This window comes from Rutilus rutilus (assembly GCF_951802725.1).
Source record: "Rutilus rutilus genome assembly, chromosome: 22".
Lineage (NCBI taxonomy): Eukaryota > Metazoa > Chordata > Actinopteri > Cypriniformes > Leuciscidae > Rutilus > Rutilus rutilus.
This window is the reverse complement of record NC_140227.1, coordinates 5,794,223-5,821,501: the sequence shown is the minus strand read 5'-3', so window position 1 is coordinate 5,821,501 and position 27,279 is coordinate 5,794,223. Positions and strand designations below refer to the sequence as shown.

The 27,279-nt window shown below is 37.1% G+C and overlaps 1 protein-coding gene across 3 annotated transcripts in view; it reads left to right on the top strand.

Moving 5' to 3' along the window:
• fhit (fragile histidine triad diadenosine triphosphatase) overlaps positions 1 to 27,279 on the top strand; it is a 346,802-nt gene that overhangs the window by 101,157 nt on the left and 218,366 nt on the right. For all 3 annotated transcript variants that reach the window (XM_084395270.1, XM_084395268.1, XM_084395269.1), the window contains one exon: positions 3,596 to 3,717. In XM_084395270.1, coding sequence (XP_084251396.1) covers positions 3,612 to 3,717 — 106 coding nt within the window. In that variant the 5' untranslated portion in view covers positions 3,596 to 3,611. The remainder of the gene's footprint in view (positions 1 to 3,595; positions 3,718 to 27,279) is intronic.

Below are 27,279 nucleotides of genomic sequence, written 5' to 3'. Positions count from 1 at the left end.
TGATAAAGGAGAGAGATTGCTCCGTTTGTACACTGAGCCATACAAGATTAATCTTTTGTATCACTAACATCACCCAAGGATATGAATGCAAAATGCCAAAATAAATCTCAGAAAGCCTTTGATTGTTGGGCCTCGATGAGACATTCTTTTCATCTCCAATGAGAAGTATTCAACAGAGTTTATTCAATTAGGGCTCAATGCTTGGTGGACTGAATCCGATAGTTGTTTATAGTCTGGTAAAAAGAGGGGACAGCTAAGCCTTGGGCGGCATATCGTTGCGTTTGTGATAGCTCGCATAGATATAGCCTAAGGTCTGCTTTTGATATATGCTTGATGTCATCACGCTAAACTCATCTCCTTGAGCTCTGGAAAGATGGGAACATGCTCTTTTGAATTTTATGTATCATACTGTACATATGTCACTTTTCCATTTTCCATTATTGTTATCAACTGTATAGCCTAATTAAGTTTGTAATTGAAGTCCTGTACATTTCAGTACAAATAAAAGGTAGCTGTAGAGAAAACACCCAGTGCTTGAACAGCATTCACATTCGTTTTGTGCTTATCAGGCCATAGTGGATTGAAACATATGCATTATAGACCTTGACTCTGTGTTTTGTATTCCGATGGAGGATATAATGTTTCCTGTATGTTTCTCATACTGTCACAGGGATTTCAGTGGCTTTGCAGTTATGAACACCTGAGCTCAATTCCACAGGGGGGAAGTGGTCGATATGTCTTTACAGGCCACTGTGTAAAACAAGGAGGTGTTGAGATGCAGTCAACCTTTTGTTTTAAGGGGTCATGACATGTTGGGGCTGCAAGCAGTGCTCTGACATATAAAATGCTTTAGGATATTTACAGACAGAAGAAAGGCTGAATTTGTAAGTGATATGTGTACCTATATATTTTGATCGAGATTATAAATGAATTGAAATAATGAATGCGATATGATTGTGATGTGTTTAACACACAGTCTCTATTGATGCACTTTATTTAGTGGAGAATCGTGAAAAATTCAATATATGGAGAAAACAAAATTACATTAAATAGCCTATTGCCATTTGTTCTCAAAAGTGCTTATCATACCTACATATATCAAAAAATAAATGTTTGAGCTGAATTTCATTGGGTGAACCTTACATTGTTGGCTGTGTGTGTGTGTGTGTGTGTTTGAATTAGTTTAGGGATTATTGTGTCTGATGTATCAGTAGCGGCGAGCGGGCTTCTGGATTTCACCGATTACACGCTGGAGCAGCAATCTGTGCAGTCAAGGTTACAGATAAGGATTAAACACGTAACCGGCGCAATAACGCTGCATGGAATGCAGGCCGAGCGCACGCCCAGCGAATCATGCGTGACCGCCACTGCTGCGAGCAGAGTCACAAGCACGTTTGACGGAAATGTTGATATCAGATCACAGCGGAAGAGCCGCTTCTTGCAGACTTCAATCCACGCACATGTGCTTTGCCATACCTGACGTGGAACAAAATGGCAAATGCGTGTTGTTAAGCACACGGGAGATGCACAATAATTAGGTCATTGCTAACTGCGGCACGCTAATTGCAGCATTGTGATTCTTAATTGCGGAATTGTTGGAATCTGTTTAGGAGGCTAATGCCCGAGACAGCTGGTATGCACACATTTTCCTGTTTTTTTCTTCTTCATTTTCATCCTTTTTTTGGATTTCGTCCTCTGGGATAGCGTCCAAACGCACAGTATGAGTCCTTTTCTCCATGTTTTCCTTAATTATATGTGTTATGTGTGTGTGTGTGTTTAGAGAGAAAGAATATTCGATTTTCTGTGTACGCCTGTGAATAATTCTGTACGCATGCATGTGCATGTATGTGTGTGGGGTCATTTTGAGTGCACCTCTGCGTGTGTGTATCTGTGAGGTTATTTTAACCCCATTTTAATAATTCATGCACACACAAAAACCCAACTCCCTGTGCTTATTACATATAATTACATTTATAAGGAAAATCATGGCAATGAATTATTTTGTTCCATTTTTTCCTCCTTATGTTACAGTAAATGCAGAACTGATTTGACATTTGTTTCCCTTGGTAAAAAAAGGAGACAAATTAGGTGTTTACAAGCAGTTAAAAGCAATAGTTCACCTAAAAATGACAATTCTGTCATCATCCATAGAAGAAAGAAAATTGAATGCGTTTCGAGTGACATGAGGGTGAGTAAATGATTACAGAATTGTCTTCTTTTTTTCAGTTGAACTGTTCTTTTATTTCTACCTGGGATGGTTAATGCGACTGCACGAATATATTTTTAGCTGATCAATGCGAACTGAAATTCCCTGGAGAAGTTGCCTAAATTTAGCTAGAGGCCGCTGATCTTGGTCGATACTTGTTTGTAATGGTGGGCGTTAAAAAGCCCTCCCAGTGCGACAAGATGCCTCTTTTTTTTTTCTTTTTTATAGATTGTTCTTTGTTTGAACTCTCGCTGTTTCAGATATTCGTTTTATCATTGACATCTCCCATTGAGACTGTTTTAAAATAGCTCGCCATCAATTTGTTTACTTCAAGTCTTGCTATATGAGATGCCTTTCATCTAGAATGAAATGAGAGAAAAAATGTCATAGAATTTCTAATTAATGCAGAATGTTGTCTCAAACAATTGAAAGAGTAGACAAAAACTTTATTTAACTTGATGTAGGATCATCATATTAGTGTTCTAGGGTAACCTTAACTATTGGGCTAATGACATTGTCTGAACCTATAAAATCATTAAAAATAATAATACACACAAAAAAAAGTAATTTATTCAATGACTTGAGATGTTAGGGTGCGCTGTAAAATGAAGTATGTTTTTATCGACATGAATATATATATATATATCCATTTAGAGTACTTTTTACAAGAGAATACTTATTTTCTCTGACTTCTAAATGTCATGTTTAATTCACTGTGTTAATTGGAGTTTCTTTGTAATTATTTGTGAAATTTACCAGCAAATTGTTTCAAAGTTAATCCCACATCAGATTGTTTTTCAGTGTGATACAAAAATAACGAAAAAGGCCTTCAGTTAAACAATGTAAAGAAAAATTCATCATTATTATTATTATTATTATTATTATTTATATTTTGTATTAATTTAATGAATGTATATTTATCTGTTATTATATATTACTGTTATTTTATCTAAACTGCTTCTTCACTACTTATTTGGACAATCTTTTAACGCCAAATCAAAGTCATGTGGTGCGACCAACAACTCAGAAAAAACAACATACAACAGGAAATGATATCGAGGATTCCTGCAGACCCTCAAGACTATGTCAAGGTCTTCAATAAAATATCAGATCATTTGACGTTTTTATGACATTTTCAGGTTGTAAAATGGCATTTGGTGCAACCCAAAAACTTAATGATTTGAAGTGAAATATTACTATATAGGCCTACTTTTAACTGGAACTTTTCTTGAAAATGATGTAAAGTTTTTCAAACTCTTATGAAATCAACAGAGTACATTTAAAGAGCCTGCCAAATGTGTTTTAAAATAAATGTTTAAAAATGTTTTCCCTTTTCTTCGTTGTGGACACTTTTGTTTGTCATTGACTGTGTGAAACTCTGTCTTACAGAAATTGCTGATCCGCTATGGCTACGTTACGCTTTGGGCAGCACATCATAAAGTCCTCTGCTGTGTTTTTGAAGACGGAGTTGTCCTTCGCACTTGTCAACCGAAAGCCGGTCGTGCCTGGCCGTATCCTTTTTTGGGTTTACCATAGTGACTGGGGGATTTCACTGAGGTGAAGCAAGGTAGGATTTTCTGTCTATCTTTCCCCTGTCATCTCTGTTTACTGTGGTATATAGTGTACTCAGAAGAACAGTTCTGTCTGGTCTGGCCTTCGTATTAGGCCATATCAGCAGATGTTTGTGATACAACCTTTCAGAACAGGTCATCTTTGGGAAGAAAGCTTTTGGATTGGCTAAAAGTTTTTCAATTTACTGGTACATTTTGAACTTTAATGAACTTATTTTGAACTGTAATGAACTTTGGGTCTTTCGCAGTGGGTAGTTCTAAGAACTTAGTTCTAGAAACTAGCCACTAGGGTGCTTCCCAGAGACCTAATGGTTCCCTTAGGAACATTTTCCTGGTTGCATTCGCACCGCTAGTTGGAACTCTGAAGTGACGTAAGCCGCGCTGGTTGTTGTGACTTTTATTTCGCTTTTTATTTTTTATTTATGCGCTCGCATTCTCCATGTTCATTAGTTTACGATCTGTCTAACAGTCCTGTCTAATACGTTAATAGATAGAACTGTTATACATAGAAAGTAGAGAGTAATGAAACGTTATTAGCGTTTGCCGTGTGGTTGATGTCCAGTTTTACTGAGCAGAAATATATATATATATATGTTGCGTTGGATTTTCTCCTTAGCGTAAAGGTTAAGAGTGCCGTCTATCACTGTTTTCCATGTTCGTAGAGTTAGTTTGTGGAGTAAATATATAGGCTATAATCTGTGTGTTTACACAGCGTTTTTAAAAATGGCGGATGCTTGTGTTTCGCGTGCGTTCGGTCAATCAGCGTACACTAACGTCACTGGTAGTTCCTATAGTGCTGGTTTAGACCCTACTCTGAAGTAGGAGCTAAATTAGATCCTCCAAAAGGAGTAACCTAGAACTAAAATCGTTCCTAGTTCCTGCGGTGCGAACACACTAAAATCCGGGTACTTCTGCCAATAGTTCTAGGAACTATGAAAAGTTTCCTCCGGTGCGAAAGCCCCTTAAGATGAAGCTTAATGCCTGCAGTTTCCAGCACAGGCTCATTGGAAAAACAACGGCAAACGCAAAATACGCACCAATACTTACATATCACTGCAGTTTCTAACAGAAACACTAGAGGCAGCAAAACAGCAAGCACTTTTAATCGTTTTCACACACAATTACACACAGCTCCATATGTTTGACTTTTCTAGCTCAGCTGGTACAGAATTGTACTTGTGATGCGGAGAGCCTCGGGTATGAATCCCGTGAAAGACGAGTCACGATAAAAGAGTTCGAAGACAAGAGTTCACAAACAAGCTAAAATGCTGTGGTTACAATTGCGTTTTTATGTCACATTTACTTTTGTTAACACTATCGGGTAGGTTTAGGGTATAGTGTAGGTGTACGTTATTTTAAAACGTAAAGGAACATTAAAGGAGAACTCCGGTCAATTTTAAAATGATGTTAATTCAGCCAGCGCACATACCTGTATTTACTTCCTGTTTTCGGTCGAAGTCCACACGTCGATTGTCGAGTTCACATTGACAGCTGACAGTCTGAGATCACGCGCGTGAACTCGACAATCGACTACTGTGGACTTCGACCGAAAACAGGAAGTAAATACAGGTATGTGCGCTGGCTGAATTAACATCACTTTTATTCATATCTTTCACATCTACTGCAGTCAGATTCACCGTGTTCACTCTGAAGGAATCACTCACATGACCTGTGCACTTGTAATGACACATCAAGGATGTTAAGAGCCTAAAAGCAGGTTTAAAACTTGCCCCATTGAAGTCAACAGGGTGCAAATTTTAAAAAGAGTATAACACGGTGTAGGCAACACCGATTTTTGTCGTTGTTCTCTGTACTGACAGCACTCCAAATTTACAAAAAAATGAGCTCCATGTTAAAATTGACCGGAGTTCTCCTTTAAGCTTTTAGCGGCACATCGGACATTTAAATTCAGAACTGCGGTGATGCGTACAAACTCCAGCATAATAAAATGATGCCATATTCACGTTCATCTGTACCATAAAAAACGAATAGCGCTTTTAGCGTATGTATTAATTGACAGCTCAAATATATTTTTACACACACACACACACACACAGTTATGTAAGATAAAAAAATCCAATTAATCATGCCCCCGATAATGTATTTGTATATATACTTTCATGTATTTGCATAAAACAAAATTAAGAATATACTGACTTCTAAAGCCACTTTTTTCAGTATCCATTCAATTATTTACTTTGCCGCAATAATGTAATGTCTTTGAATTACTACGTTTGGCAGATATTTCTATATGCAACTAATTGCAGTAAATTAATTGGCATATTATGTAATTCATTTGATGATTTCTTTTTATTCAGTTGAAAGCCTAAATTTATCATTTTGATATTCCAGTTTTGTGCGCCTCTTTAAATCTTGCGGACACAAGTTGTACTCTCTTCAGAAGCTGACTCCGATGCATGCAACATGAAAAGCAAAATGCCTTGAATCATCATCAAATGCTCCTTAATACATTCTCCTCTTTTTTGCTTTGCAAAAAAAAAAAAAAAAAGGCGGATACTTTTTTTTGTCTATTAATCTTAGTGCTCAACGTGCAAATGCAAACCTTGCATACATTTGCATGATTTCCATTGCTGATTTGTTTGAATAATGTCCTTATTCTCTTTTCGAATAGCAATAAGTCTTTGGCTTTGCGGAAAAAGATCTTCAAGTGCTGCTCTGTCTTACATAAGCCGCTATGTTTAGATTAACTTTTGATGGAAAGCAATTTTTCACAGCATTATAGGCCACTGCAGCACAAACCCAAAACCCAACAAGAAGCAGCAGTGTTTGGAGGGCATAAGCAATGCATTAGCATTATTTAATTGTTACTCTCACAGTCCAAGCGGCGTGAAACATTATGGCACAGGAAGTAACATTCACATGAGAGCTAAAGGGAAAAGCTGCTATTGTGTAGAAAAGAGGCATATAGAGGGAAGTTCCCCTAATGTTTAATCAGAATTGCAACAATGGTATGTTTATCACTGGAATTTGTAATGTAGTGCTTCATTATTAATATTCCTGTGTACCCAAATTTAGTGCTACTCTTAATATTTTGTATGTAATGAAGTGACAAGCGTGTTCCAGGCATTTCACTCAATCAACAGCATTTGTGGCATAATGATGATTACCACAAAAATTACGTAAATGTTAATGCATGAAATTTCAGCTTATCCCTCATTAATATAAAATGAATGAATAAATAAATACAAATGGTAAGGCGGTTGCAGTGGATGTAAATGGGGACAATTTTAAGTTAAATCAGATAAAAAAAAATTATTTCCAAAGCTACTTTTTTTGTAATAGGCTATCTATTTGATGCTTTTTTCATTTAACACAATAATTACTTTTAATGATCTTGTGGGGGTAATTTCTCAGCCAAAGTTGATGTGTGATTAATCTGCACATCATGTAATTAATTAGATTAAATCGCTCGACAGCCCTGTATATTATTTTATAATTTTGAGCAAGAATCGAGGGTTCATTGATCTTTTTATGTGTTTTGGACAGTTGCTCTGAAATACAGTGGTGGCCAAAGTTATTAGAACACTTGGCATATTAAAGAGGTTTCAGTTGCTATTTTCCAAGAGGACAATGACCCTAAAACATTCTTCTATTGGCGGAACTACCTGCGACAAAAGGAATCTGCTGGAACATTGAAAATGATGGAGTGGCCCTGTCAAAGCCCAGACTTCAAACCCATCGAGAAGATTTGGGGCGAGAAAATAAACTGGACAGATCTATTGTACATTCAAAGGAAAGCCTTTGGCTTCAGTTGTAGAAGGCATGGGAGACCATTAGTGTTCTCAGGAAAAAATATATAGACACTATGGCAGAGAGATGTGCTGCTGTAATGCTGCAAAAGGTGGACATTCCAAATATTAAAGTTAAAAGTGAATAAAAACCGTATGACTCACTTCATCTGTTGTGCTCAGAGCAACCATCTGCATGTTTCATGAGCATTATATCATGTATTGGAGGCTCAGGTATGTTCATCCGACCAAATTTCAAACAGGCATTTCACTTCGTCTTTGCTCCAGGTTAATCCTTGATTGATTTTGAGAGGCATTAGCAGAACAAACACTGCTGCTTTCCATGCAACACACGTAATTACTCATCATAGATTGTGATACAGCCTGCTTTCCAACCACAAGCCATCCGCTCCAGAGTTCGTTTTCAAGCGGGCTGAGACCAGCGTTGTTCGGCGATCTCAAACGTATCTTTTTGGTGCGGATCCGAGTGCAATCGTCATGTTCATAGTCCTTATGCACAAGAGAAACAAACGCGCAGTCATCTTTAGAATTTTCTCTTTGAACTTCTGTTTTTGCGTTAGCTCTGTTTATTTCTATGGCATCACTGCCAAACAATTATTATTTGGTGAGGTGGATTTACTTATTGTAGGGTTATCATGATCATTGTAATGTTTAAAGCGGATGTCATGACAAATGTCAGTAGCCCGGGAAGATTTTTAAAATGAGTGGTGTGTTCATAAATCCGTAAGATCTTACCTTCATGCTGTGGGAATACAAACTGGAAGACAGATGTTTCATCACAACACTATGAGGCTACATAAAGTCAATATGCCTAAACAAATCGAACTAAGGGAGAAAACACTGCAGGTTCCAGAACAAACGCTCCAAACGAGCCTAAGTGTCATGTCAGTTTTTAAGAGTAAAACTAGCAAACAATGATATCTGTGCTGTCCCCATTCTTAAACATCAGCAGCTGACATTGATTTTATCTGTGAAAAGCGCTCTATAAATAAACTTTACTTACTTACTGATGCTGATATGATAATTTGCTACACTGTACCATAGGCATCCGTTCATGTTCATTTAGCTGATTTTGAGCCCTTGCTAAGATATTATTATCAATATATATTTATATTATTATAATATATTTGATGTATTTATTGATTTGTTTGTTTTGGTTATTGTTGAACCCTTTGATTCTCTGTTCATTTGTAGATTGATATGATCATTCTTGAGTTATGGTGAATGTGTTGCAGAAGAGAGTCTGTGCTGTTTTCTTGGCTCTTGGCTCTCTACACCTTTTGGTGGGCTTAGCAGGTTTTGTCTCGTATCAAAGCTGTTCACTTTGTACATGTATCAGTTCAGAAGAGCTTGGAAAGGTAGACAGCGCTTGGCAAAGATCTTAAAGCTCCCCGGCAGCTCTTGAACATCAGTATGACACCTGAAACACAGAGTTGTGTGTGTGGAGCGGGTGCCTGGGGCTACGCTGGAAAATCCCGGAGGCTTTAGCTGGTGTGATTTAAGTTAGTCCACATCCCAACACATAACCACATGAAAGGTATAAGCTAGTCTGTCTGGCTCTCCTCCTCCACACACACTTATCTTCTGTTTCAAAACTTTTTTTCAACAATATTTCTGTCTTGTTTTACCACAAGTAGTGTTTGATATGGCGGCGGGGGCATATGATGTTCTTTCTGTAGTCCATTGACAATTTCCACATAGCATATCGTTGACCAAACACAGAAAATCATTATTGCTCTCAGACGTATCTGCTCGTGAAGTCGGCTACAGCAAATAGAACCGTGATTGAACTACTGGTCACTTTACATGTCAATCAGAATTCTTGGCCAGAATATGTCTGGTTGTGCGAGACCACAGCAATGGTTGAGCCAGGGGTTAAAGTCTGACATTTAAAAAAAAAAAAAAAATTAATTAAAATTATTATTATTATTATTATTTTTTTTTTTTTATGTCAGACTTCAACACCTGGCTCAACCAATCTTCCATTAGCTTTGTAATAGTGTTTATTTAAGCTGTTGGCAGATGATGGAACCTCTGGGTACATTAACATGATAAATAGACACTTATTGTCAATGGAATCAAACTTGACTACAATTTAGATGCTCCGTTCACGAGCACCAGCATGAATTATGTGTGGAAGGAGGGGTTTAGGGAGACTGAAATTGTTTTCAGACTGTTTGAGAAATGAGGTGATGCGCAATGTATAATTATAGTGTTTTTGACCTTGGATGCATGTAAATCTATTGTAGGAGACTCCAATACAAAATGAGGAACCTTTAAAATAGCATAATAGGGTCACTTTAAGACTTTGACATCTGCTGGCATTATGGGCTATTCTGATTGTCGTGGATTTTACTGATTTGTTTGTTGTCAAGGTTTAGATCTCACATTGAGTTCTTAGTAGCCTGGTTAAGACCAGACCATTCTCAGTAGTAACTGAGTTATGGTCTGGCAAAGCTTCATTAATAACTCATTTCCAAAGGGGCGTCACCAACGGACGTCGCTCAAATGCCTCTGGGCGCAATTGGATAGACCTAAAACCAATCAGAGCGATCGTCATCGTGTAAAGCCATATGCTGCGTCCCAATTCGCCTAAGTTACACTACGCCATAAAAGTATGTACTCTTTTTGTGAAGAAAAGGTATTTACTTTTGAACGTGTAGCAAAAAAGTAGGCAAGCTTTGGGACATACTACTTCGTCATCTTTATCGGACGGATCTGTCACGTAAACTGCCCTGTCAATCATCTTGTCACAGTTAAAATCCTCTATTAAATCTAATTTAATTTCCTACCGTTTCGGAGAGAAATGTAGTAGCACGTTCATCTGCCAGTGGGTCTTTCATGGAGACTGTCCTCATGTGTTTGCAATTTGAATATAATAATGCATTTAAAAGTTGGTGCGCTTCACCAACGGACGTCGCTCAAATGCCTCTGGGTGCAATTGGATAGACCTAAAACCAATCAGAGCGATCGTCATCGTGTAATGCCCGCCCCAACGTTTCTGATTGGTGCCGCGATTTCGACGGATTAGAAATGGGCTTGAATGAGCTTTTTGCCAGACTACTTGCAGGGCAAATCTAAATTTGCCGGAAGTTGTCTGGGTTTTCCCAGTCTAAGTTCTTACAGTACACACAGGCAAATCTAGAACTGCACTGATTGAGGCTGGGTGGTAAATCGAATACTAACAATGATAATGCTGACTATATTAAATTAGGTATTCTTCTACTGTGAGATAGGAGACTTTTTGAGTTTCCTACAAAACATGTCATTAGACAAACGTACATTTCACACATGATCTGTTTGCAGTACTATGCATTTCGGGTTTTTTTCTCCAGTTTTTTTAAGTCCGTTCACACTGCACACGTATGCGGTCTGGCAATGCATTGCAGAAAGCGGTGCAAATGCAGCAGTTCCGCAATCCTCTCTGCGCAGTCTGTTTTTCTGTGCTGCACACACTGAATTAAAGTGAAAGCGCATTGTTCGTGATCAAAATAAACATGGATTGACATGAAAATGTATTACTGCAAACGGGTCATGTGTGAAACGGGCGTAATTTTTCAATCCTTCATTGTTATGTGACTCACAACTTGACTGATTTTTTTTTTAAATATCACATCTGATTTAAATTCACCAGATGTGAATCAGATCAATGAATCATATTTTTGTTGATTATAAATATTTTCAAAAATATATATTTAGATAAATATTACTTTTTTTTTTTACTTTGTATTTATTTGAAAACACAGGAAATCTTACTCACCAAACCTGCATTTATTTGATCAAAAAACAGTAAAAACAGAAAAAGAAAAAACTGTAATGTTTTGAAATATTATTGCAATTTAAAGGTACCATCTCTGTTTTAATACTGTCTTTTAAAAAAAATGTAATTTAGGCAAAGTAGAATTTTTCAGCATTCAATTTTCTAGTCTAACCCCAGACTTTTGAGTGGCAGTGTATGAATACTGATTTTGATGCCTATCATTGTTTGATAGTGAGCGATAATTCCAACAAAAGCTTCATAATTTCATTTCAAACTTAAAATGATTGCGAAAGCGATTCTAAAACGAATAAACCACTAACAGTCATCAAATCAATTGCTTAATGAACTATAAGCCAGGCAAGTTGGACTTAATGGGCTTGCTGACACACTGGTGTATTTCACTTTTAATCAAAGGTAAAGATCACTCTCTTGGTAATTCGCTGATTGCAGTTTTGTTGATCTTATAAAGCTTTTATTTATTTATTTATTTTGACTCATTCCCTGTATTGTCACTCATTATGTTTATATTATGCTAATATTGCCTTGTCCCAGTTGATGTCTCACTGGAAAAGCAGTGCTCTATCCCTCATTATCCAGCACACTCAATCTCGTCACCTGCCAAATAATACTGCTTTATGTAAATATTTGCTGAACATGTGAACATAAACACCAACGCAAACTGGATTAGTATGATAATGACAATTTTGCCACCTCAGCTAAAATCCGTTGTCAGCTCTAAGCTGCATGACTGTGTGGGTTTATGGGGGTGATGATAGTGTAGGTGAGAATGGGGTAAGCTGTGTCACTCCCTTGATCTAGGCTTTTGTACATAATATTTGTCATGTGACACTATATTTAGAAAGGACACCTCATATATACAGGCACCTATGATTGTAGAAGGCATTTGTTTTACAAACTTTTTTTTTCTTCACACATTTTTTTTTTTCATATTGCAGGCAAATTGAATTTTACATTTTTTTGGAAACAATTTAAAAGCAGATTTATCTAGGTTGTTGTTATTATTATGTTGTAAATATTTATTTTTATACAAATATAAGAAGCATTTTTACAAAAGAAGCAGTTTAGCAAGAGTTTTTTTTTTTTTACTAAATACATTCATTCATTTTTTATTTAAAAAAAGCATTTAAATGCAAGTTAACTGCAAAATTTTTTGTTTTTGGTGTCACTTTTTTTTCCATATAATTTTGTAAACGCAGATTTACCTAGGATTATTGTTGTTGTTATTATTTAACAAAAAAAAAAAAAAAAAAAACTGCAAAACTTTTTGCAAAATAAAGCCTTTTTACAGGGGTTGCTGTGATACCCTAGCATGTATTTCCAGAGATTAGCACTGTTCTGCTGAGAAGTTAGAATGTGATTTACTATAAAACATGATATCTGTTTCAGTACATCTTACCTGTGCCTTTGTAGACCTTCTTGCCTATATCTATTTCATTTTCCTGGAACACATACCGATCCATTAGACAAACAGCAGCATCTCTTACAAAGAGCGTCTGTACATTGAAAGATGCTATCAGCGCTGATAAAGCGGCCCATCTTCTCAGAGCTGCTGTAAAATATTAATTATTCTAAACAAGAGTTTGCTCACTGGCAGATGTGAAGGTCGAACTCACATCTAATGGCGTTTCATATCATACATTTCACCGCAGGTTCGCAAACGACATTATTGGAATAAAATGAGCCGGGCTATGAATTCTGAGAAACTTTATGAAGCAGAACACTCACAAGTCACATCAGTTGATTAATCGTCTCTCTACTGAATGAATTAGGCTGCACAATACTCTCAAGATGATGAGATGATGCCAACAGATCCGCTAATCCTATTAAAATTCATAATTAGCAATATTCTTGCTAGATCCCAAGGTAGTAAATGAAAGAGATAATGAATAAAATAAATAGAAGATTTGAAAGTGATGCTAGAACAATACATGGCATTATCATCAAATCTGCAGTCCCAGCTTCAGACTCCTGCTGAGGGATTACGGCTTCATTGAATTGCTCCTTGGTCTACAGATGTAGCCTGTAGGGGTCTGGGGACCGTTCGAGTCAATCATGTGCTTTTGTTTCCTTTGTTTTTAGAAGAGATCAACCCCAAACGTGCACGCAGGGCATCAGAGACGAGCAATAACGTCGTCTTTCTCCCCTCTCGACGACAGTGTGCCGTTGACATGTGGTTAAGATCCTCGCAAAAGATTTGATTTCTTTTCTCACCTTCTTGTTCTATTGATGAATATTCCATCTGTTACACTTCCTGCCTGGCAGGACGCTTTCTTTCAGCTCGGTTACGCTTCTATCATGGCTTGTGTTATTTTGCATGTTTTCAACAGCCTTGAGTATTCAGTCAGTGGCGTTGTTTTGACCATCTTGACCATCTTCCACCGTCATACTTTGCTGATTGGTTGACACGTTTGTTATTGTTATTGTGTCGGACCGACTAACTTCCAAACAGCATATTTCAAAAACGACTGATCCCACTTTTAAAGGTACACTGTGTAGTTTTTTTTAAGTATTTTATTAGCTAAAATCAATGTTTATTCATAAATATGTCCTCATTGGTGTAAAATTACCGCTGCCAGTGATCTGACTTATCCTCGTAAGCGAAGAATTTCTTATCTTTATTTACATTGGACGGGAAAGTCTAAGGAGTCGTTCCACCATTTTGAAAAACTATAATAGCAGAGAGGGACAAAAAGCACTAGCCTACCTCAGCGCGTTTCCACAACGCGTTTTCGTTCAGAGCCTGCGTCACGTGACTGAAACCAGCTGACACGGACAAGGAGATCAGCGAGAGGCGCTCGGCATTGCCCCGGCAAATTTGAAAGGCTGCACTGCATGGTACTTCATAATGCAGGATCATACTTATGCCGAGCCACAGGATAAGGAATCCTCGTCACCAAAAAAGCAAAAAATTTAATTTAAAAGGAAACATGACTGGCGAATTAAAAAAACGAGGGTACTGTAAATATCGGGATAGCTTTTCCCAGGTGGAAAGAGCTAATGAAGGAGAAAGACTTTGAAAGGGACGCTAAAGTTGCCTGCTTTCTTCTCGACAGTTAAGTCAAAGTTACGGTCTAAATTACAAGCTCTTTTTCATTGCTTGGTTGTGTAATTCATCATATAGGCAGCATAACAGTAGAACATGTATAGTTAAACTCGATGAAGTGCTATTGGAAGACATGTTGTCATAGCTTCTTGGTACATAACGGCTACCGTAGTTGCAACACGCATTTGAAAAAGCGAGGCGCTAGAGAGCACTATTCGTTTGAATGCAAAATACAATTTCACCGCTAGATGGGAAAAAAAATCCTACAGTGTACCTTTAACAAAGATATCAAATATATATATATATATATAAAAAAATATATATAGCCTATATATATATATTATTATTATTAGTAGTAGTATTTTTTTTTGTATTATTATTATTAATTATTTTCCCCTTTAATAGTTATTGCATTAATGTTATTGTATAGGTTTCAAAAATGTACATTTTTCAAATTTTCTTTGTATAAGGTAACATACATTCAAAAAATCAAGTAAAACTAATAGTATTTCTTACACTGCTTCAGTGCTGTTGATCAAGTTCTCCTTTTTAAAGTAAGATTTGCTAGAGCATGGTGTGTGTGTGTGTGTGTGCGTATGTTAAACTAACTCCTATGTGTATGTGCACCACCTACATGTACCCCTCCTCCAATCACCTCTGATGGATCGCTCGACTTCTGCTCTGAATAACTCTCCTTTCTCACCCTCTTAAGCATCTGTGTGTTGGTGTTGTAGCTTTGCATGCCATACGGGCCCGTGATCAAACTCTCCAGCCGTCCGCTCTGATGATGGGCCGGTATAAGACAGACCCTCGGGCTGGATCCGCTCCACTCGTTTTGCTTCAACCAGATGCTTGTCTGCTGCATGGATCGCTGTGTTTCTGCTCCGGCAACCAGGGAGGGAAACCAGGTCATTGCGTATTCAGAGCCGAGGAATCGACCTTTTCATCTTTTAGTGTTTATGTCCAAGGAAGACTCCACAGCAAGTGGGAGGCCAGTGCTGGTATGAAACCCCGCCGGACCTCGGCACGACCCACTCACAGGATACCGTCGGGGGGGGGGAGGGCAGTCCCGCTGGAGGCCATTGCTGCCGGAGATGTAGAAAGCAAAGTGAAATGGAGATATTCCGAGCAGATCAGTCCCACAGTCTCAACGTTGCTTGTCCTTGCGTTTGATTTCATTCCATGCGTGTTATGTTAACCGTCTTTTTCTAACACTAAATACTAAGGCAAGTATTGCTCACACTTACTGCATGCTTGGTTTCCACACTTGTCCGACGTTTGTTCTACAAACACAAATGAATCCTCAAACCATGCGGTTCTTTGAGGACAGGTGTGCTACTACATTTCTAAGTGGTCAAACTTGTAGTTTTTGGACAATAAAAGTGTACCAAAAAGACTAAATAAAGAGAATAAAGGATGGACTCAAGGCACCCACATTTTTTTTACTTTGGCCAGAAAGCAACCACTTAGTTCAGACTGCAGGCAAATGTGGCCCAAATCTGATTGATTTGCTCACATGTGACTCGATCTGTTTTTCTCATGACGGTGTGAACAGCACAAACCACATGGAATTTGATCTTTTTGATTCTGATTTGGGCCACTTCCATATGTGGTACTAAATCAGATACGGGTCTCATGTTTTCCAGTGCGAACTTCAAGACAGTTGCGAAAGGTAGTCCGTGAAGGATAGTGATGTGTTAGAACTCATAAGTATTACAGTGAGAGCTCTATATACAAGCAAAACATGAGGGCTCTTATAAATGTTCAAAAACTCTGCTCTCTCTCTTTTTTTTTTTTTTTGCTGGCAGTGTGAACTTGGCCTTAGACCACCATAGCAACGCCCTAGTAACCACCTAGAACACCTTAGCACCCTCATAGCAAAGCCCTGGAAACCACCCAAAATACCACTAACATTTTCTTCCGAAAAAATATAGTATTATGTGATATAATATACACTACCAATCAGATGTTTGTGGTCATTTTTTGTATTAGTAATTAATACTTTTATTCAGCAAGGATGCAGTAAATGCTGTTTATTTAAACGTTCTATTCATCAAAGAATCCTTAATAAATGTATCCACAAAAATACTAAGCAGCACACGCGTTTTCAACATTGATAATAAGAACATACAATACAAAATACAAAAATATTTATTTCTTATTATTATATAGTATTAAATTTTTTCCTCACTTGTCTTTATGGCTTTTGCCAATAGATCATGAAACATAGTATAGTTGAGTGCATATATGTTTTATTATTTCTTATTTTCACTTAAATTAATGGATCACACCGTTTCAAAAGGACCTCAAAGCTTCAATAACGTCTAACATAGTGCCTGTGAAAACAAAGGCATTCTCAGCACTTAGAAATCAGTCTCTTTGAATCTAAGTGTGAGCACAAAAGCAGAATAATTTCTCTGATTTATATTCTTTTACTCAGTCTGATTTTTTAAGAAGCAGCACCACGTATCCAATTAAAAGTTTGCATTCATAGTGGTTTTCTTTGTGAGCTTCTTTGAAGATTTTTATATATATATACATGTCTGTGTGCGTGTGTGTGTGAAAATTTCCTCACTAAATAATTCTTTTTGCTGTATTTCCTTATCTTTCATGTGTTCTCTCTCAGTAAATGTTTTTGGTGTGTTTTCTTATCTCCTGTTAGGACCAGAAACTATAGACACAAGGTAGCATCTTCCAGCCTATAACCATCTTTCATCAAATACAACATACAATTTTGTGGTAATAATTCAATTTGTGATAACAATGGGGGCAGTTTTTTGTGCCATTTAAAGAAATATTACAGGTTCAGTACAGCAATGTTTACATATATTGCTATTAAACACACATATCTGCCTTTATACATTAAATTATTTACATAAAAAAGTGAATATTTGTTAATTTATATATTTTATTTTTTATTTTTTTATTTTGTCATTTATGCATAAGTCTAAATTAGATTCTGTGAGCAATCTTAACTCTGTTTGAACCTGAAAAAAATTCATCAGTATGGATTTCATTGAGAGGCCAAATCCTCTATTTTCTAGCTTAAAGTATTGGTTCTTGAATAATATCAAAGAAAGTAACATTTCTCCAAGCCTGAGCTAAGATGGAGGGTTTTGTTTCACAGGATTCTGACCTTGAACGTCTGCTTCAGTGAAGATAGCCACCCAATTTCCCTCTTTTAAGAAAACACCATTAATTGGTTTATTTATTTATTTTTTTCATATCTTGCAATCGAATGCCTTTTTATGCTTTTTTTTTTAGGTCTAATGTATTTGGGTAGAACTTACTCTGGTTTTTAGTTTGCATTTTCAGATCAAATATCACTTTTCTTAATTGCCATCGAGTTGAACTGAAGGATATTTGAAAGACAAGCGAAGCTTTTATAGAGGAGAAATAAAGGAGATCAGAACAACATTGTGTTTTTTTCCCCCTCCCTGCCTGTTTAGATTTTTCCAAAGGACAGTGTGTCTGGGAGGCAGCCAGCAGTCTACACTGACTATAAAATATATGTGTGTGTGTGCGTTGTTATTGTGTTTGCTTGCCCGCCTTTCTCTCTGGCCATGTTTGTCTTTGTTTACTGCTCTGTTGGACCTTGGAGAGAACAGAAAAACTACAATTCTCTTGTGATTCTAGTGCTGGCCTGGTTTTCTGAGTCAAGCCACTGTTTCATAATTGAAAGTTCTCCACTGTCTGTTCTGTCCAGATGTCCAGCGTGTCTGAGAACTTACCCACAATGCAACTGTAAGAAACCATACAACCTTTACACCTTAATTAGATCACACTTTTCTGACATTCAGAACCCAAGTGTTACAAATAATTACAATGCTAAACTCATCCAGTATACCTTCTGTTGTTTTTGTAGTTGTGACCCACACTTGCGTTTTTTTTTTGTTGCAAGATTGCTCCCTCTAGTAAACCTCTTGATCACATTGATTGTAGATGTCATGTAGTTCTGCGGATACATTTTTGACTATTGTTGATACTTCACTGTTTTTTCTGGATGAGATCCCCCCACTTCAGGAAGAGGCTGTGTTTTTTTTTAGGAGTGTGTAAATTGAATGGTACTATAAAATAGACTGGACTTGGTGAAAATAAAATAAAAATAAAAACGGATTTTATGTCAAAAGTAATGGGTGTTTTGGCCACTTTGATGCCCCAGGGTTTTTTTTTCTTCGTCCTAGCGTGCGTCCCGTGTTAGCGCAGCGTCCGCTTGTTCACACGCCTTTCGCCACTTGGCTCGATCCAGGGCATCATCAGGGGCGATATTAACTGCACGCATGTCCTCCGCCAGGACCACCACTTCTTCGGCCGGCCGCGTGGTCGTCTTCCAGGTGGTGATGGATCACTAGGGTTAGGTGTTGTTTGAAATTTAACGATTCTGCTTATCGATTCCGATTCTTATCGATTCCTAATTTCGATTCCAATAAGGTAAAAAAAAAACACTGTAGTTTAAAAATAGGCTTCCATAGAAAAACAACTAGCCTAACTAATATAAGTTGCAAGCGATTGAAATTAACAGTGTTTTAAGATTTTCAGCTTTTCATATCCAGAAACCGTAATCAGGGAGTCGCCGTCTGTCCGGATGAGCGAACCAAGATATTTGAATTTGGTGACTTTGTTCAGTGGCTGCCCACTAACTCTGATCGTCCGGTCTGTCTGGGGACCGCACTCCATATACTCAGTCTTTTTGATGTTGAGGCGCAATCCGTGCACGTCCAGCCACTCGTTCCAGTCTTGCACTTGACGCTCGTCAGCTTGGAAAATGTCGTCGGTGAATAGAAGTGATGCCCCAGGGTTTGATTTAATTAAAATGAGATTTCAGCTTCTATCTATTTATAATTCATTTTAAGGAAACATAAAGCTGTCTCCTAAGAAATGTTCACACAGAACACCATTTTCCATTTCACTATGTCCTATTGGAGCGTCTCGTGCGTAACACAGCATTTTAAAAACACTGCTGTCAAGTTAAAAGAAGTTCAACTTTTAAAAAACAGGTCTCTAGACCATGGGTGTCCAAGCCTACTCCTGGAGGGCCACTGTCCTGCAGAGCTTTTCTCCAACTTGCATTAAACCCCCTGCCTGGAAGTCTATATTATGTCTAATAAGACCTTGATTAGCTTGTTCGGGTGTGTTTAATTGGGGTTGGAACTAAACTCTGCAGGATAGTGCAGACGCCTTAAGGACAAAACCCTGACAGAAGACTTGAAATAAAAGTGAAAAATGACTTGGGGTGTGGGAACCATAGTATAAGAAGAATAATTGTTGAAGAATGTCTGTTGAATCTTTAGAAAAATAATGCTATGAAATTAGCCTTAGCAAGACAAAGAAGTTTACCATTTTATATATATATATATATATATATATATAAAAAAAGCCATTATGCTATTACACACAATCATTCTAGATCTAGTGGAAATTATGCTGTGGTGGAGATTGGCAAAATTTGCCATACTTGAAGATAGACTTAAATACTGATTATTTCACTTTTTTGGCTTTAAAAAAATACTGTCAGGATTTACTAAAGACACGCAGTGCAATGAAAAGGCGTGGACACAGTTATTTTTGCACAAAACGTATGTGAGGAGAGTAGTTGAATGAATCATGCAACCTGATTTACTAAGGTTTGCACTAGTCAATTTACTGGTATTTGCGCCATTATTTATCAGCCAAAAAAAAATTTTTTCACTTGACTGGCAAATTGCGAATCCAATGGTTTGCGAATCCATGTTATTCTTAATTTGCTGCTGTAAATTGGTAAATCACCGCAGAACTTTCCATTCGGTCACCAATGCGGTCTCACGTTAATTTGCCCTGGTTAGTAAATCTGGCTCTAAGTGTCCTAAACAAATGAATTATCTTTCAAAGATTTGTTGCCCCAAACCTTTCAATCCAGTGCTAACTGTCGTTCGTACTCAGAAGCGCTCATTGCAGCAGGCCAGTATCCCTGTAAACAGTTTATGATACAACCATTTGCGCCATCAATCCCGGAACCAGCCAGTCATTATGAAATGGACAATTTCCTTTTTGTGTACAATAGCTCTGGCCATGCCATCTGAGACTAGATGTCATTGACATTAAGAAGCCAACATTTCATAAGTCTGAAAGATGGCTGATGAAATTATAGACCTCTGAGCCTTTCAACATACAGTTGCACATTAAACAACCACTGTAACCGCAAACACCTTATTACAGGTCGCTCTAACGCTTTTTTTTCTTCTTCTTCAGTTTGAGCCGAGAAATTAACTTAGGTGCCTTTAAGCTGCTTACTTGCAAATATTTGACCTCCGCTGACAGTGAGTGATTACTGATAGCACAGGCATCGGCGGTGTACCAGCACACCATTAGCATGTCATTACGCATAATTACTCGCGTGGCAGAGGGGAAGTGAACTGAGTTGTGCATTTAAGCAGAAATGAGCTTGTGTAATGACACACAGTCCTGTCAGTTAGGAGAGCCTGGTGGTGCCCGTGTGTGGTTATGTACTGTAGGTTGCCTGTTGACTGTGGTCGTGGTATTAGTTTGGTTAGTCGTAGGAGTTGTCGTCTGTGTGTGTGTACTTGTACATCTATCTTTGGGAGGACCGGTTTGAGTTTTAGACCAGCGGAATGAGGACACCCACACACTTCAGCCGTGGATGTGGGCATGGGAGAGCAGTGCTCTACCACTTCCCCCGCCCACATTTTTCCTACTGGTCGGGGATTGAACCGGCAACCCTTCGGTTACAAGCCCGAAGCCCTAACCAGTAGGCCACGGATGCCCCTTTACTGACTTTATTGGCCTAAAATGACAATTTTATGTAAGAAATAACACACAGAATGCAGAGTTTTTCCCCCTTTTTTTACAGAATTGAATACAGTTATTTAATAGTGTGTGTATCCAGTGTTAGACACTGAGTTCTATCTATTGTTTAAGTGCACTTCACTGTTGGAGTGTCACTGTTATACTTGCATCATAAATAATGTGCATATCTTCAATATTTAAATGACTTCAGGAAAGATGTCAATAAAACAACAATAAATCTAATAATTGCACTTAGTGTTAGGTACGTGCCACCTAATATGGCCTAATAGTCCTAGGAAAGCAACTATCTGTCATTTTACATTTCAGTCATTTAAATGTAAGTACAGTATTTATTATAGCTGTGTGTCATAATACGGTAGTGAAATATGGTAGCCTACTGTTGTGTATAGGGGAAAAGGTAGAGGAATTACTATGATCAAAATACATTTTCGACCCTTCTTTAGCAAGCTAAACATTTTATGACCATGTATTTTGTCATATATTTTACATTACATGTTATAAATGTAAATATATTTCATACTTAAAGGAGCTGTATGTAAGAAATGTATTTCAATTAATCATAAAATGGCCCTGATATGTCACTAGACATTAAGAAATCATGTTCATTTCAAATACTTATATCACTGACAACAGTAGTCCGGCCAGGATATTGTCATTTAAAAAGTGAAGTTGCAGCCCTCAACTGATGTTGATGTTGTCATGTTGTGTTTTGGCCTGAAGCGCCACCCTCCACCTATCTACCAATCACGAAGTCAGTAGTGTTTCGGCATCGGGGTTGCCAGCTCTGCTCTAGTTACCACAGCTACGTAGCAGCCTACGTTCCTGCTGGATCCTGCAGCCTATCTGGCAACCTCGAGTCAGGGGGGAGGGGGAGGGGATACACCGCTCTACAGTAATTTGAAAGTGATTGCAGTACCAGTTTTGGCCACAATCTTACATACGGCTCCTTTAACATCATATATTTTTGTTATATTTCAGAATATATTTCAAAATGATAAATATAAGTGAACAACAATGCAAATTTATTTCAATGTATTTGGAATATATGCCACATATATTTTTGACACTTTAAAATATATTTAAATAACTTTTTTTTCTGTATGGGCAAAGAGAGTAAAATGAGGACTCATTTTCTGAGAGCCCTTTAAAGGCCTGTTTGAGGGTCAAAACTTAGTTTTAGGAATAAAGTTATAATTATGTTTTTGTATTATAAATTATGTTTTATTATTAATTAGACGGCTAAAACTCCAACGATATCTGCCTACTGAGTACCAGAAAGTAATAGGGTTTTTGTACACAGTGTATTTATGAGTCAAGCCTATTCATGTTGCTTATGTTACCATGGTGTCGATGAATGCGCTTCATATGCTTCACACAGCTTGTTGTGCCCGAAGACTGCTGTCACTATAGTTTCCATATGTGTTGGTCAATGCCTATAGATAGCTAGTTGTATTTTCAGGTCAGTGTGACTAATGCAGTTGTTTTCCACTATAATTGTTCAGCTTTTTCTTGGTTGCGTGACAGCTCGTAGCAGTGAGAGCTGTGTCAAAGCAAAGGGCTGTTTGATCCTGATCTGACAGCTACTTTTGTGACGCTCGGTTTCAAGGATTTTGTACCATCTGTTTTGGAAAGTCTTTGTTTTTTCATTATTATTATTGTTGGTACTATGACCTATTCTTATTGTTCTTATTGTGCATTTCGAGGTAATCATACGTTTACCATATACTGCAGGATAACTGGCAATTCCAACCTCCAATGTTGGAAAGTACAGTGCTATGCATAAGTTTAGGCAACCATGCTAAAGTTGACTAAAAAGAGGAATAAAAAATCATATTTTGCAAATTTAACTTAATGCCTTATTTTAAAAAATTAGGAAAAATCCAACCTTTAAGGACACCAATTTTCTTTGTGAATGAATAATGTATCGTAAATAAATAAATGTTCTTCCTTAAAAAACAGGGTGCATAAGTTTGGGCACCACTATGTTAAATTCCCATAGAGGCAGGCAGATTTTTATTTTTAAGTATTTTTTTTTTTTTTTTTTTAGGATACTATGCATCCTGATAAAGTTCCCTTGGCCTTTGGAATTAAAATAGCCCCACATCATCACATAGCCTTCACCATACCTAGAGATTGGCATGATTTTATTTCAGTTAGCCTAATAGCTAGTTTGATTTGCATTGAGAGATGATCTTATGGAAAGTACTCCATGCCAATCTCTAGGTATGGTGAAGGCTATGTGATGATGTGGGGCTATTTTAATTCCAAAGGCCAAGGGAACTTTATCAGGATGCATAGTATCCTAAAAAAAAAAAAAAAAAATACTTAAAAATAAAAATCTGCCTGCCTCTATGGGAATTTAACATAGTGGTGCCCAAACTTATGCACCCTGTTTTTTAAGGAAGAACATTTATTTATTTACGATACATTATTCATTCACAAAGAAAATTGGTGTCCTTAAAGGTTGGATTTTTCCTAATTTTTTAAAATAAGGCATTAAGTTAAATTTGCAAAATATGATTTTTTATTCCTCTTTTTAGTCAACTTTAGCATGGTTGCCTAAACTTATGCATAGCACTGTATAAGCTTTGTAGCAAATTATTGACAAAGTTGGCTTTTTTCCCATATTTCAGTCTATTTACTTGCAGTCATACAAAAACTACAAATATCTGTTTGTGTCATTGAGCAGGTGTAACTTGTGTTGATTAATGCATAAGTTGCCAGCATGCTTTGTTTGCACAGAGAGTTGAATAATGAGCCCTGTTTTGAAAATTATTACATTTTGGAGTGAAAGGACGACTTCACATAACAGAGAGACTATAATCTGCTGATGCCTTTCTCCCATTTCATGGATCATTTCATATTTTAGAATTTATTTAACTCCTCCAACAATATCCATTGTTAATTGGATATGCAAAGACAGTTCTGGTAATGTGCTCTGCCGTTAACTTGGAAACAATGTTAGAAAGCACATATGTGATTAGATTAGTTGGCACATCTAGAACTGCACCATAATGACTGCTCGTCTGAAATTCCTTGCCGCATACTGAGAGACCCAGTGTGCTTCAAATTATTACCCAATTCATCATCAAAATGCACTCTTCATATATTCAAATGTTTTAGTGTGTATGCACAATATATACCATGTACTATGTGTTACGCATAGCTTCAGTTGAACACATTTGCAGTCAGTGAGTGTATATATATATATATTGTATATTGTATATATAATGTATATATACATTTGATGTCATAATGTATATTTCCAGAAAGGCTGGGTGTGAGGGTTTCATGACATATGGAAATATGAGCAAATCTGTATTTCTATGGAAGACAGGAGGGTGGAAAGAACATCTTGCTATCTCTCATCGCCTCTCCTTCTCATGTTGAACATCTGGACTCGTCTGTCTTCATTTGAAGTTCTGTCGAAACGTGCCTTTCCATGCACACTGAGTGCTCCATATGTCAGATTTTTTGGGACTAATGTAAATATCAAGGTTGCTTTTATTTATTATTTGGTTTAGAATCAGCCTTATGCTGTTTACAAATTATGGAATCTTTACATATTATTATTTTATTAAAATTATTTTATTTAAAAAAATAGAGAAAATATTGAGCAAATTAAATTAAATGCTACAAGTATGCTATATTCTGTATTTTTTAATTTTTTTTTAATATACATTTCAGCACAAACATGCCTCCTTTCTATATACATTTTGCCTATCCCTTTTTCACAAAATCAGCGCTAATTACATACCATACCACAATTAACTTTGCATAGCCATCATTATCATCAAATGATGAATCAATGCTGTGAGGGATAGACTAACCGTCTTTACCATGGCATGTGCTATATACAGGTTGTGATGTTTTCAAAATTCAATAGTTTGTCTTTACTGAAAGCAGGCCTGGCTCCACAGGGGCCCAATCAGGAGCGAGGCCCACCCTGGCCTTACGCCAAATAACGACCGATTGCAAAGTTGGTGCGATGTTCAATTCTGCTCCAGATTTTGAGGGAGATCATGCTTTTTGCGCAATTTTATTCACGCTGCTAGGCAGCCTGGACACCATGGACCAGATTTTCCCCTCAAAAAGGGAACCAATCACAGAACGGGGAGGGAGCAGCAAGACGATGACGACGACAAAAATCGGCTTGTCATTTAGAAGTATTAGAACAAACAATTTTAATGCAAGAAGATGTGAAAGAAGCTCTCAATTCGGCACCCGCATGCTGTTTTGTTTGTGCACATACACGGCAAGCACGTACACACACAGCTGCGTCTCAGAACCGAAAACCGAACTAAATTCTCTTTCGCGTCTTATTGCGCTTAAATGGGCGAATACGTGCAAAATTACGTCAAAATGCCCATTTTGGCGAGTAGGTATCCTCATCTTAACTGTGTTAAAATAAAAAGTGTAAATGAATGTAAACAGTTGGGAGAAAATCTGATGTGTGTCAGATCCGTGCATTTGGTCTTAAAGTGACAGTGGCTTAACTCTTTCCTCACCATTGACGCACATTTCCGTCATTTATGAGACAATGCTTCTGATGACTGATGGTCATTTCAATGAAGCTTTCTGTGTTTACACTGTTATACGGTAGGGGGTGCTATTACGCATATTCTGAAAGAGTAAAAATAATGCGATCATCAACATTAAACTGCATATAAATCAAAACTGCCTAACGTAACCGACTGATATGTGGACTTAGGACGAGCTACAGGACTGTGAAGCTTTGGGGGTGTTCATGGACTTGATCTACTCCATCTATGTTTTGATCGTCGTTCTGACTCTGATCCAGATGTAATCTTTGACAAAAATGTGTTTTTCTCAGCTTTTTGCTCAAAATGTTGCTTCTTTATGAAACTTCCCCACATTAATAAAAAAGAATGCATGAAGCAAGAATAAAACATGTTTTTGTGTTTAAAAGCAGAGGGTCCCAAACATAACATTTATTTTATCCTTTACTCGCCCTCATATAGTTCCAAACCTTTATGACTTTCTCTTTTCACAAAAGTTGACAAATGAATATGACTGGATTAATAGATCTATGGGAATTGAATAATGGAACATATGAAACCAATCAAAGCTATCATTAGAAACGTTTACACATAAGCCTTTACATCAGATTAATTTTAAGATCATGAGAAAGATTAATTCAGTGTGTTCAAGCTTTTAACTGGTAGTGTAGATAAACATACACAGACTGAGCAATTAGTTTTTATGTGACACATAAACAGAGAACTAATCCAGAATTATAAAGGGATGTTAATTAACATGTTATGCAAATGAGTTGTTAACCACGCAACCAAACTGCAGTTCTTTCAGTTGGACCATGTGTACCTTGAGAAGTTTGGTTGTGTTTTGGCGAGTTTGTGTTTGGCACTGGGCTGATCTCACCACTCCTACACACCACATGCTAGCGCTTCCGTCAGAAACTCACACACAGCCCAGTGCGGCCCACTCTGAGCGCCAAAAACAGGCAACTCCTCGCTAGTTGGGTGGAGGGATGGATGGTTAGCAGTGTTGGGAAAGATACTTTCAAACAGTGTCTCATCATTTCAAGTGACTCTTTCATAATGTAATTAGCTACACTAAACTTTACCAAGTAGCTAACTACACTGTTTCAAATATTTTGAGGTTAGTAACTTTTTTTTTTTTTTTTTTTTTAAAGCTTTTATTCAACAGGGATGCAGTAAACTGATCAAAAGTGCCAGTAGTGACGTTACAAAAGATCCAAATAAATGCCTTTCTTTTGATTTCTCAACATTGATAATATACAGATTATATATGTATATACATAATAATGTAATAAGACATGTTTCTGGAGCAGAAAATCAGCATATTAGAATGATTTCTGAAGGATCATGTGACATTGAAAAGTGGATTAATAGAAGTTTAATATATATATATATATTATATATATACACAATATTGCTGTTTTTACTGTATTTTTAATGAAAGAAATAGTCTTGGTGACCATAAGATACATTATTATTTTATTTTTTAAGATGCTATGTGATTTAAATAGGTTTCATTTTTCATTATTTAATTGATGTTTTTGACCAAAACTGTCAGAGTGCAAAACTTTTGAGCGTAACCAG